Source organism: Erithacus rubecula, assembly GCF_903797595.1.
Source record: "Erithacus rubecula genome assembly, chromosome: 9".
NCBI lineage: Eukaryota > Metazoa > Chordata > Aves > Passeriformes > Muscicapidae > Erithacus > Erithacus rubecula.
In genome coordinates this window covers 20607917-20619968 of record NC_136660.1, presented here as the reverse complement: position 1 = coordinate 20619968, position 12052 = coordinate 20607917, and the positions used below count along the sequence as shown (strand labels likewise).

The following is a 12052-nucleotide window of genomic DNA, read 5'->3' as shown; positions in this document are numbered from 1 at the left end:
ATAGATTTGCCCAACTATGCTAGTAATTGTGGAATCATTCCCCTTGAGAAGAGCCATTTTTCTGTTGGCAAAATATGTCCACTTTTTCTTATGTTTTAATGCAAAATCGATGTGATGGTCTGTTGAAGGCCTTGGCACATCAATCAGCATCTGGCAAAGGATGAGTATCTAGTGTCTTGTGCAGGAGATGCTGCAGCCTGGATGATGGGCTGCACCTTCCTTAGGCAATGCCTTCATGCTGCAGAGCTGCTGCAGTCCTGCCTGCTCCCATAGGTTTATATCCCATGTGTGCACCAAGCCCCAGATGAAATATTCCCAGGTATAATGGTGAGAGAAACCTACCATTTGTCCTTAAAAGTCTTGTAGAGCTCACATGAGAAGAGCACTCTGTCCTGTCAGCTGTGTCTGTGATTATCACATCCTGGCAGGAATCCCTGCAGTGACATTCAGGGTACCATACCGAGTTACAAGAGGGCATAAGTTTCCAGCACATTTCTTCAAGCAGCAAGGGTGTTTCTTATGGTTGTAAGGCTTACATACTAAGGCAGACCAAAATATACTGTGCAATGTGATTTGGATAAATGGGTCTGCTATGTTCTTAATGTAACACATGTAAGAAAAAATGTATCCGTTTTTCGATATAATACAATATTGCTGAAGTTCTGAGGACACTGAATTCTACAGGAAAGCACACCATTTACCCTGAGAATTTAGATTTATTTTTTACCATGTTTATATATCAATTGAATGCTATAAACCTTTCACATGATAGAAAAGAATTGAATGGAAGTAAATTTGTGTCTCATGTGAGCCCCATATTACTACAAGGTGAGGGAAAGATTTAACTGCAGATGCAGGGCCTCTGTCCACCCAGGGTTGTTAAATTTTTCAAGTTTCTCAAGCTGCCACCTCTTTCTAATGGGAACTACAATGGCCACATAACACCTTCCACACTTTTCCACACTTTTCCCATCTGTTCCAGGGTTTTGTGGTCCACAGATGCAGCTACTTTCATCTGGAGTGGGGGAGATCCTAGTGTTAAGTTTAAATGTCTCACTACATAGGCAATTCAAATTGGAGTCTAATAAAAAAAAAAAATCAGTTTTCATTGACTTTCAGCAAACAGTGGGACAGGTCAGCTACTTCCCAGCATTCCCAGCCAAATGAGAGAGAGGAAATGGGAGCATCTGTTCAGGGTTAATAATGTTCCCTTCTATGAAACACATAATCTGTCAGTGCAAATGTTGGTCTCCTTGGGCACAGGACTGAGTGGTCATCTTGTTCAATTTTGGCAGCTGGGGATGAAGTGTCTCTCCTAGAGGACTGTCCCTGGGTGTTTCTGTGTGCCTGGCTGAGGGTCCTGCAGGGCATGGGAGACCCGAGGCTGCCTGGCTTGGCACAGGTTTCTTCTGCTGGAGAAACGGTGGGGGAGGCTGCCCTGCTGGAAGCTGGGTGCATGCTGCTTGCTGGATGGGGTGTGCTCAGTTTAGGAGCTCCTGAATACTAGTGGATTTTGTGTATTTTCTCTAAACTTCTTTTTGGTGAGGTAGTGAGGCTCTGCATGTAACACTGCTTCATCAAGGACAACTTGCTGTGAATGAGTTTCTGTGTGGCAGAACATGAGTTTGTCTGTTTGGATTTGTCCCCACATATGGGGCAATTCAGAAAATGCTGTTCTGAAATGAGATTTGAGATAACATAGCGATGCGTTTACTTCAGAAAAAGAGGGACCGAACACAAGTGGAATAGTTCAGGAACAGTTATTAAATCCTGAAGTTGCTAGAATTAATGTGTAGGCTCTTATTTCATTTGGGAAGCAATGAGTGACCTACCCCTACTTGACCGAAATGTGTCTGGGATTTAAATGTTCGTGTTACAGTGGCTTTGGTTGGGTCAGTGGCACTCACATGTGTGCGGTTCTGATCCAGGGTGGGATCCAGTTATATTCAACTGCTGGGCATTCGCATTGGCCTGTGCATATCAGACAAAATGACAGTCTTGTGCCAGCAGTAAGTGAAACTCCTTTAGTTGCTGTGCTCAGCAGCCCTCAAAGAGCACAGCAATCTCTCTGTCGGGGCTGTGCCGAGACAACAACAGCGTTTCCCATCCCCGCCCTGAGGGGATGGTGTTGCAAGCAAAGCTCCAGGAGGCATCCAGCTCTCGGGCTCTGGGCTTGGTGAGGTGTTTGCATTGCTCGGGTGCCTCGGCTTTATCCCTCCCCCGGAGCCAGAGTGGGGATAAGCCGACTCTGTGGGATCGGGAGTGGCCGATAACCCTCCATCCATTCCGCGGCCACAGACTTACGGGAACACCTCAGACAATGAAAATGAATAGCACGAATATGAGGGGTTTTTCCAAATGTTTTTCACAGTAAACTGGTGAGGTGGTTTGGTTGACTTTTTTTCCCTTTTAAGAGAAAAACAAAACAAAAACACCTTACATTGCCCGTGTGTGTGAGAACCAAGATTATTGATGTGGTTTAGAAAGAAACAAACTACGTCCCTGTTAGACTCAGGTTTGTGATGTCCACTCCTTTCGGTGATGCATCCGAGCAGGATTTTGGAATCGTCATTGGAATTGAGTTCCTGTCAGTGCATTTACCCAACTGGAGGGGTTTGCACTGGCTTCCATTCTCCTATAAGCGAGGGTTAGAATGTGAGTTATTAAAATATCGCTATCGCCGATGTGCTCCTGCTCTGTGTAGTATTTTTTACTGGCATAACCGAAAGCTCTGTGAAGTTGAACAAAAAAGAACCTGGAGACGGCCTGAGCTGCCGAGATGCCCCTTTCCCCCAGCCAAGCTGTGCTGTGAGATGTCTTGGTATCCTGCCTGCATTACAAGGGCACCGTCCTTCTCGGGAAGCGGCATATGGATTGGGGTAGTATGAAGCTGATGAGGTGCGAGCTCTGCTGCTCACTCAGTGCTTTGATCACTAAACGACTGGGGAGATGGGTTGCGTTTTCTGGCTAGACAGACGGCGCCAAGTTCAAGCTGAGAGTGCCCGAGGCTCTGGTCACTCCCAACCTGAGTCTGGCCCGGGGAGTGAGGGCAGAGCCTCGGGGACAGTGATTTCTTGACTTTGGCTCCCCGTGTTTTTTTCCAGGGAGGGAAAAGGACGGCAGGTTCTACCCGAGGCTCCTTATCCCTCATCCCGGCCCCGTGGGTGCGGATCTCGGGGCTGCTTTCGAGCATCTGTGCAATGTGGGACCCTGGTCCGAAAAGGGAGGGGTGAGCCCGCGCTAGCACCGGCATCCACGGTGTCTTTAGACGCTCATTTGCGGGGCGGGTGCTGCCCGTGCCCTGCCCTCCAGGGGAGAGGGGCAGCTTTGCACTTCAAGGGGGTCTCCTCGGCCCCGCAGACACGCTGGAGCCAAGGGCTGTAGACATTTGCCAGACGTGTGAACTTTCCTCCTCGCTGGTGGCTGTTATCTCTGCTCGATTCCCACTTTGATGTGTGTTCGCACTTCCAAACGACCCCTCCCGGGACGAAGCGCCCATATAAGAGCGGGTCGCGGCCGCGGGTCGCCCAGCCTCTGTTTCGCCATGGATCAGGCCCAGATCCCCTCGGCAGAGACCAAACCCCACGGGATCAGGCCCCACATCTGCTGTGCGCCCCCTCCCCGCGCCCCCACCTCGCTGGGCAGTCCCACCCTGGTGGTCAGAGCCAAGCCCCGGCGGGGCAGCCCCCAGCCGGACCAGCCCGCGGACAGCGAGCCCTGCGCGGCGGAGCGGGGCCGAGACGACCCCCGGGACACCGCCGACCCCTGCCCGTCCGAGCCAGGTGGGTGAGGAGGGAACGGGATGAGGGGAGCGGGCGGGCTGGGAACACGCCGGGATCCAGGTTCCCTCCGGCGCAACCTCCCGGCACTGCTGAGAGGCGGCGGAGACACAGCCCCAGCCGGGGCAGGGGTCTCACCGCCGCTCCTCCTCCTCCTCCCGTGCAGCCCCCGACAGCGGCTGGCTCAGCGCCGACGAGTCCTCGGGCTACGAGAGCGAGAGCGCGGGCGCGGAGCGCGGCGGGGCGGCGGCGGGCGGGAGCCGCGGGCGGCAGCGGCGGGCGCGCACCGCCTTCAGTTCGGAGCAGGTGTGCCAGCTGGAGAAAACCTTCCAGCGACACAAGTACCTGGGCGCCACCGAGCGCAGGAAGCTGGCGGCTGCCTTGCAGCTCTCGGAGATCCAGGTCAGTCCCGCAAGAAGCGGATCCTTCCCGGCTCCTTTTGGCAGAAGCAGCCTGGGTCGGCGGTTCCGCATCTCTTTCCCAGATGTAGCACTCGAGTTTAGTAGGGGCTGTGGGATCCCTCGGGGATTAACGAGTTACCCCTCCCCCGGGAAATTTGCGTCGCTTTTTATCGGGAAGCTATCACATTTGGGGTTGGTTTTTTTTTTGTTGCTGTTGTGGGTTTTTATTTTTTTAATTATTTTTTTTTTCTTAATGAGGTGAACTGTCCTGGTTATACGGAGATCTGCGTGTAGACCATGCAGACCTCATTTCTGGTCTTAAAAAAAATTAAGTAATTACTGTAAAATCCCTGAACTGCCCTCCACTCTTCCCTCTACATCTGCTTTCTGTTAAATAGGGCATAAGCACCAGTCCAGCTGTGTCAGTGTGATCTAACGCAAAATGGCAAAAGCACCTGAGATATGGTTGCTCATAGTTTGCACATTATCCTTAGGCAAAGTCCCTGATTTTTCTCCTGTATCCCTCCCTTCTTTTTGTTGTTTAGATTAAAACCTGGTTTCAGAACCGGAGGATGAAACTGAAGAGGCAGATCCAGGACCATCAGCACAGCCTCGTTTCCCCTGTTCCAGTCCACAGCTACGCCCCGGGGGCCTCCCCAGCTCTGTTTCAGAATGGTCTCCCCTACCCCTTTGCTGCCCAGCACCAGAGACTCGTGCCTTTGACCCCGGTGCCTGCTGTGCAGTTCAGCTTCTCCTTTCCCAGATATGATGCATCGCAAAGCACCTACCACTTCATGGCAAATGAACTGCCCTATTACCATCAACACCTTCTTCCTCATCCTTCTTTCCATCCAGTTATTCAGAACAAAATGGACAGGCAGTGCCACCCTTTATATGCATTATAGAGAAAAAACAGTGTTTTCTACGGTTATGTATTTAATGCTCAGAATTTCTTGTTTGATTTGGAAGAATGTCTTTGTTATTTTAAGTTAAATATTAAAATGAAGTTTTATATTTGATAATTAATATTAAAATATTAATAAATCTAGTTCAAAATGTGTTATATATATAGATGGTTTTCATTGCTCCACTCAGGTTTTTCATGAATATGTATATAAAGAAATAAAACGTGAACTGAGTTATATAAAAGGTTGTGCAATGCAAACTGCGATGGACATTTGTCCTCCTGTAAGAGTAATGGATTTAATGGTTAAATACTTTTTGTCTGATTTTCCTACCCTCACATCAAGACTGTTTGTTTGTCTGTTGCTGAGCGTTTGGTAGCTGGACAGAGGCAACTGTACCCAGAGGCCCTGCATTGTGCTTTAAGCTAAGTACATCCTCCAGAGGAAGGATCAGCTGTCAGTGAGTTTCTCTTCTGGATATAAATCAAATATTACAAATTCAGTCCCATTTTCCATGTGAAGGCAGCAGAGGTAATATTAAGCCAGCATGTTTTTAAACAGGAGTTAATAAGGCCTTCATTATGGAACTTTAAAGTTTTACAATTGCCTAAAAAAGGTAGGCAAAAAAAATAGGGTGTAATTGTGTCTAGTTCAAAGCCATATACTCTGATTGTGATCGTAACCTAAAAATTTTACATTTCTCATCGCTAGAAAACAATTATAATTGCATACTTTGTAATTTGCACTTTTTGAAGCAATTCCATCTATTCCATTTAAGCATGTTTTGTTTTAGTAATCCTGACATATGTTGGGTTTTTCAGTTTTTTCTGGGATTGGTGTTCACTCCTGAAAGAGTTTAGTTAACACTTGTTTTTTAGATTTTAATGAAGTTTTGTCAATTCTCCATAAGGCCTTTTAAATACTTGATTGTTACAGTGTAGTCTAAATTTCCGCCCTCCGCCCTCTAATTCTTGGTGAATCACCAAGCGTTTTGATGTAATAGCCTAGGGGCTTCTCACTTGTGGAGGAAAAAAAAAACAAAAAAAAAAACAACACACTTGAAAGGGATAAAGAGAATTTTCTGTAGTGTGTTCAAAGTGAGTTAGGAATGCTCAGGTTGTCCCTTCAGCTGTGTCACGGCTCAGTGCTGCCCTGGTGGGGCACAGAGAAGGGCTGTGGTGGGGAAATTCCCTCGAGTGTCTCCCACCTTCCCCTCCTCGTTGTCTACCAAAGGGGATGGAGGGGGGAAGGCACACGGACATAGAGGGTGGAGGGAGAAGAGGGGAAAGGGAATGCATGGCACAAAGCTGTAGCAGCTTTTCTGCCTTGTGGGCAGAGGAAGGGAGGGTTTGGGTTTCTTGGTGGTGCTGGTGGTTTTTAATTTTATTTTGCATTAATTTTTTCTCTACAACTGCAGAGTAGTTTAACCATCACCTAGCAAGCAAGTTAGATTGGTCTGGACTGGGGAAGGAGATGTAGTCACACCTGCTGCAGCTGCTCTGTGCTGATGTAAGGTCTCTTGTTTCCCATTATCTAAAGGCTCAGCTGTGCTACTTTACAGAAAACTTGCCTTGTAACATCTAGGAACAGGACTAAGTGTTCCTAAGATCAAGCCTAAACTAATTCTGCAGTTTAAAAATTAGGGAGACTATCTAGTTACAGCTGCAACTTTTGGAAGTAAAAAATGAAATATTTTCTTTTTGAGCATCCCAAGAGACCCGAATTGGTGAACAATCCGTTTTCATAAGCAGATTTAAATTGCAAGTATGCTTGCCAGTTAATTCCTTAGCTTTATCTCTCTTTTTGTGCATAAATGCAACATGTCCATCAAAAAACAGGCGAGACTACTTAAAGAACGGTGCAGAATATACACGTAAAATAGAATACTGGGCAACTTTATCGGTTTTGTTTATAGTGTTTTTACCTTTGGTAACATTTTAATTTAAATGCATTTGGTTGTGCCTCACAACTGTTTCCTTAAAAACACCCACTCAGGTAAAATGGACAAGGTTTTTAACACCACAGTCTATTAAATGCCATAGTTATTACATAAATTTCAGTGTAAACAGTACTCCACTTTTTTAGTGGAGATCCCCACATTATAGGTTATTGTCTCAAAACTTCTAGATACAAAAATTTATATAGAAATTTCTACACAGCATGGTGAAGGCTGTAGAAACAGAAAGATTTCATGTCCTCCTCTTCTACTCAGTATAACTTCTCTAATACGGGTAAATTATTTTCTCCACTAATCAAACTTCTTTTATGTTAAAGAAAACAATTCAAATAATCTTTTATTAATTTAATATAACAAAATAAGTTAAATAGTTATTTTTAGATATACTTGGCACTTTTTTTTAGGTTACAGATAATAATTGACATTTTTAACAGGAAGGAAGATCTGGTTGGAACATCAGTCTTTTATGTTCGTGGTTAGAGTCACTGCTGGAAGCACAGGAGAGTAACAAGATAATCCTGGCCCAGGAGGCAATAGTAAAGCTGGACTTGGCAAAACTGCCTGAAGAGACTGAGCTGGAACAGCAGGTAACAGCAAGGCAGGGTTTGGCATAGCAGGGTGAAGAGAAACAGCAGAGGTAGCAGAGACATTGACATCCACCCCACGAGGATAGCTGGATGTAGCTGTGTCTGGGTAACAATGGTAGGGCAAAAACAAGCCCGAGAAAAGAGCTTCGATCCTGGCATCTTGAGTCTGGCGTTTGAACTTCATGCGACGATTCTGAAACCAGGTTTTTATCTGAAGATAAGAAAAAAAGAGTCAAGAACCAAACCCCTTTCCATACAGTAATTCACCCTGAAGGCAGATTTACTGTCAAAGTAACAGAATGCATTATCAGTAAAGGTGTAGAGCTAACAGCCCTGGCCTATATTTAATGCAGAGTAATTGTCTGGGCACGATGAATTAAAACCATGAGCATGATGCATGGCAAGCCAATACTCAGATATGGACCAGGTCTGTAACACAGGACTTGTGCAGTGGGGCTAAAAGGGCTGGGTAGGGGTAGTTATGTCAAAAATCCTGCAATGCACCTGTCAAAGAGATACATAAGAAAGAATTAGCTTGAAAACTCCGCTTCTGGAGATTGCAAAAGTACTTTCAGCCCCCAGCGAAGTTTCAGCTTTTGAACTTGCATTCACCATTTTCCATTTGCACCTTGTCCCTGGGGCGCTCGGGCACAGCAGCGCCGGGCGAGGCAGGGCTGCCAGTCCGCTCAAGCCCCGTTTGCTGCCAGTGAGGCTGTCACTGTCCCTCTCCCTGTCCCCGTCCCCGGTGCGGTGTCTGCAGCCCCGCGGGGCTCACCTGGCTCTGGGAGAGGTTCAGCACGGCGGCCAAGCGCCGCTTCTCCCCGGCGCCGATGTAGCGCTGCTCGCGGAAGCTGCGCTCCAGCTCCTGCAGCTGCGCTGCCGAGAACTTGGTGCGGGACCGCCCGGGCGCGGCGCTCTCCGACCCCGCTTCGTGCCCGGGGCTGCGGCCCGCCGCCTCCCGCTGCCGCGACGAGTCTGCGGGGACAGATGGGGGATCCTGAAGGGGGGACCTTTCGGGGAGCCCTTCCCCCGGAGGGTCCCGGGCCCCTCGGGCGGTGACACAGCGCCGGCCGTGCCGCGCCCGCCGCCGAGCGGGGGCACCCAGAGGGCCCGGCCGGCACTCACCGGGCATGTCCCGGGCTCCGCCGCCGCGGCTGCTCTGGGCCAGCCACTCCACCGAGAAGAGCCCCTTCTCCATGTCCCCAGCCCTGCCGGCCCTCACTGCAGCCGCCCCGGCCGCCGGGGCAAACATTTAAAGCGCCTTCCTCGGCGTGGTTTGAAAAAGCCCAAAGCATCAAATGAGGCTGGGGACAAAGGACCTCATTGAGAGGCGCTTTAATCTCTCCTTTCAGGTGATTGTTACATCCGCCTAATCTCCGAGCGCAGTAGTTTGCAGAACTCAAGGCTGCCTGACCTGGCGCCAAGTTCAGCGCGGAGCCGTCTCACCACGTAGGTGCCGGGAATTGCATCACGGCCTGGGCTTCTCCGCGCTGCCAGAGCTGCCCCCGGCCCCCGCCATTCCCAATCTTTGTCTCCTGCTAGGCAGGACGAGGATTCAGAAGGGATTGATAACAAAGAAGGACATGGAGAAGCCTCTTTTATGAGTCTTATTCCAAATTTTGAGTCTCTCTTGCCTGTTTGATGCAAGGTTTCAAATAATCTCCTTGCCTTTCTGTCAGCAAAGGAAGTAGGGACGTGAGGTAGGAATAACTAAGTAGTCCCCGTCAAATAGAAATCTCGAAGAAACATTGATACAGTATCTTATCAACATGCCTGTGAGGAGCTCAGTGTTCTGTACTAAGTCCGGGTGGGTAGAGGTTGTTTGAGCTTGGAGTCACTTGGAAAGTGCAGGGTTAAATATTTTTTGGTGCTGTCCATGAAGCAGAGTGCTGCATTCGGGACTCTCATCTTCCTCTGGAGTCTTAGGCACACTTGTTGACTTCAGTTGACTTTAGTTATGCAGTGTCAGAGATATCAGGGAAAAAATGGTTGAAACTAGAGGACAGCGGCATTCACATAGCAATTTGTTAGATCATTTTCAGAAAACACAGTGGAAAGTTTTGAAGAATTTGTGTTCATGCTTATGTATTTATTTAAGAATAAGATTAAGCAATGAGCAGTTATGTGTCAGGATATTGGACAGGATAGGAAACACTGGAAAATCCAGTTTGAAAGTATCTGTTCATGTCTTAAAACGCCATCTCCTTTCCCTGAATCCCAAGGAAGAAATGTGTGCATTTCAAAGTAAACAGTTCTGATGTTCTTATGAAGTAGATCAAAGAGGAGGAGTGTAAACTCTGTTCAGAGGCAGTCTGTTCGAGGATGATTCAGATAAGGGTGAGAAAAGAACCACTTTTACGGTCTGAAGTGGGCCTGGGATGGCACTGTCCTTATCCTCTGCAAGCACGGGCTAACACATTTACAGGTTGTTTCAGTAAACAGCCACCGCTGCTTGAGTTTACACAGCCAGAGATAATGAAGCAGCTTCCACGCGGAGCGGAACATGTTTGAGACAGCGTGCTAATTCTTAAACTTCAAAGAAATTCATGTCACCTTTTATGAAGGGTGATGTATTTATAGTGAGATGGCATAAATAAGATAATGCAACACTCGCAGCTCTCTCTCCTCTTAAGTTTTCTATATTTCTCGGGTAGGACTATTATTTTCTCCCATAAAATGCAATGTAATTTTGTTGACTATGCTGAAGCATGACACACGTAAGAAATTTTTGCCCTCTGATTTAGAATATTCTTCATACATACATTCATCTGCTTTTATAATGCCTTTTGTTCTTCTTGTAGTAAAAAGAAAAAAAAATGTCTCTTGAGTATCTACCTGAGCAGCCTGGAGTTGTTTTTTTGGGGTTTTTTTTGTTTTTTTTTTCTTTTTCTTTTTTTTTTTTTTTGGTAGGGTTTTGCTTGTTTGCTTTGTTTTTTAAATAAACGTGACACTTCTAGTAGGTGGCTACATCTGCTTTGAGGTAAAGCAATGACTTGGCTGACCTGACACTTAAGTTTTAAAGAAAAGCTCTTCTGACTAAGCTAACAGAGACAGCGTTGCATTGTCTTCATGTGTTTCTGATTCCATCCACAATTTTAAGGGCAATTTGCAGCTCTTAGAAGCAATTAAGAGGCAAATTGAAAGCTACAGCTTTTCTATTTAGTAAAAACCAATCCAAATCCACCACCGCCGCTGTCCCACCCCTCGTCTTAGTTTCCGTAAGGTTATGGTAAAAAATTACTGGAAAATGATTCAGTGTTCAGGACGATAATGGACCATTATTTTTCAATTAGCCTGTTTTCTAGTCCCATAACCCTGCAAATTAATGCTGGGGAAAGTACAGTTTGGTCTGGAGAAATGAGTAAGTACTTGACAGTTAAGTGAATCATTGTAATTTTAGTGTTTCGGGTAACGTCTAATGAAAAGGATTAGCAAGGTTGATTTCTTTGTTATATTTGTTGATTATTATTGTGCTTATTATAATAGATGTCTTGAAAAAAACGATTTTTTTCGGCTATGATGGCAGTTTTTAAACTTGTATTTTAGTGTTAATGAAACTTGTCGGTTTGTGGGTACTTTGGCTTTTTTATCCTGCTATCATGGATCATGTTATTATCTGACTACATGGAAATAATGGATTGGACAAATACAGGAGAAAAGCCTTAATTTCGAAAGACACCGGAAGTTAATGCAATATTTTATTTATCTCTAAGGAAAGCAGTCATTCAGATTATGGTTTAGCTTGTGAGGCTTTCTTCCTACTTTTTCATGCAGAAAACCATTTACAGACGTACAATGAAAGTGACTCTGGTGGCTGTGATAGACACTGGCTCTTTTACTGTAAACAGAAGTAGATAATATAATGACTAAACTTCCCTGCGCTGGCAAGTGACTGCACTAAAAAAGATGTGTTCTATTATGTTATAAAATTAACATGTGTTTTATTTTGTTATTACTAGGTTTTGGTCTTGTTAGTGCGGTTATTTTCCCATCTAGGGTATTTCTGTTATGGGGTTTTTTTGTTTTTTGTTTTTTTTTTTTTTTTTTTTTTTATATTTAAAATTTAGAGACTTGGGGTATTGTGGTGTGTAATTGATTGATTTTGGGGAGGCCGTAATAAAAACTTTTTTTTTTTTTTTTTTGCCAATTGTCATTTGACCTGCAATGATAGAACTAAACAGGAAACTCAACAGAACTACAAGTATCAGTGGCTATGAAGGTAATAAACACCAGAAAAAGTACGCTTGAAATACATTATTTTTAAAATAAGCTAATGTTCTTGCCTGATTGTTATTGTGATGATTTACATAAGATACAGATCATGGCTTGAGGCAAAGCTTCCATTAAAAGGACTTTGATGGAGTGATTGGATCTCATAAGCGACCATCACACGAGAACAATTGCAAGTCAAAAGGTAATTGCC

The 12052-nt window shown here is 45.8% G+C and overlaps 2 protein-coding genes across 2 annotated transcripts; one reads left to right on the top strand and one right to left on the bottom strand.

The window, feature by feature from the left end:
• Positions 1–2418: 2418 nt before the first annotated feature.
• Positions 2419–5319, top strand: LOC306805295 (homeobox protein vent1-like). Its single transcript, XM_079312925.1, has 3 exons — positions 2419–3782; positions 3946–4181; positions 4726–5319. The coding sequence occupies exons 1-3, from the start codon at positions 3452–3454 to the stop codon at positions 5083–5085; spliced, it is 927 nt and encodes a 308-aa protein (XP_079169051.1). The 5' UTR covers positions 2419–3451; the 3' UTR covers positions 5086–5319.
• Positions 5320–7372: 2053 nt separating this feature from the next.
• On the bottom strand, positions 7373–8827 carry LOC306805109 (uncharacterized protein; the record flags this gene model as incomplete). The annotated part of the gene is made up of 2 exons (XM_079312496.1): positions 7373–7840; positions 8405–8827. The coding sequence occupies 2 exons, from the start codon at positions 8825–8827 to the stop codon at positions 7499–7501; spliced, it is 765 nt and encodes a 254-aa protein (XP_079168622.1). The 3' UTR covers positions 7373–7498.
• Positions 8828–12052: the final 3225 nt, after the last annotated feature.

Bases quoted from the DNA above. Each gene is read 5' to 3' on its own strand.
- LOC306805295 (XM_079312925.1), top strand. From the start codon at position 3,452: ATGTGTGTTCGCACTTCCAAACGACCCCTCCCGGGACGAAGCGCCCAT. The intron at 3,783-3,945 runs GTGGGTGAGGAG...CCTCCCGTGCAG, and splicing joins CCCCTGCCCGTCCGAGCCAG to CCCCCGACAGCGGCTGGCTC. The intron at 4,182-4,725 runs GTCAGTCCCGCA...TTTGTTGTTTAG, and splicing joins TGCAGCTCTCGGAGATCCAG to ATTAAAACCTGGTTTCAGAA.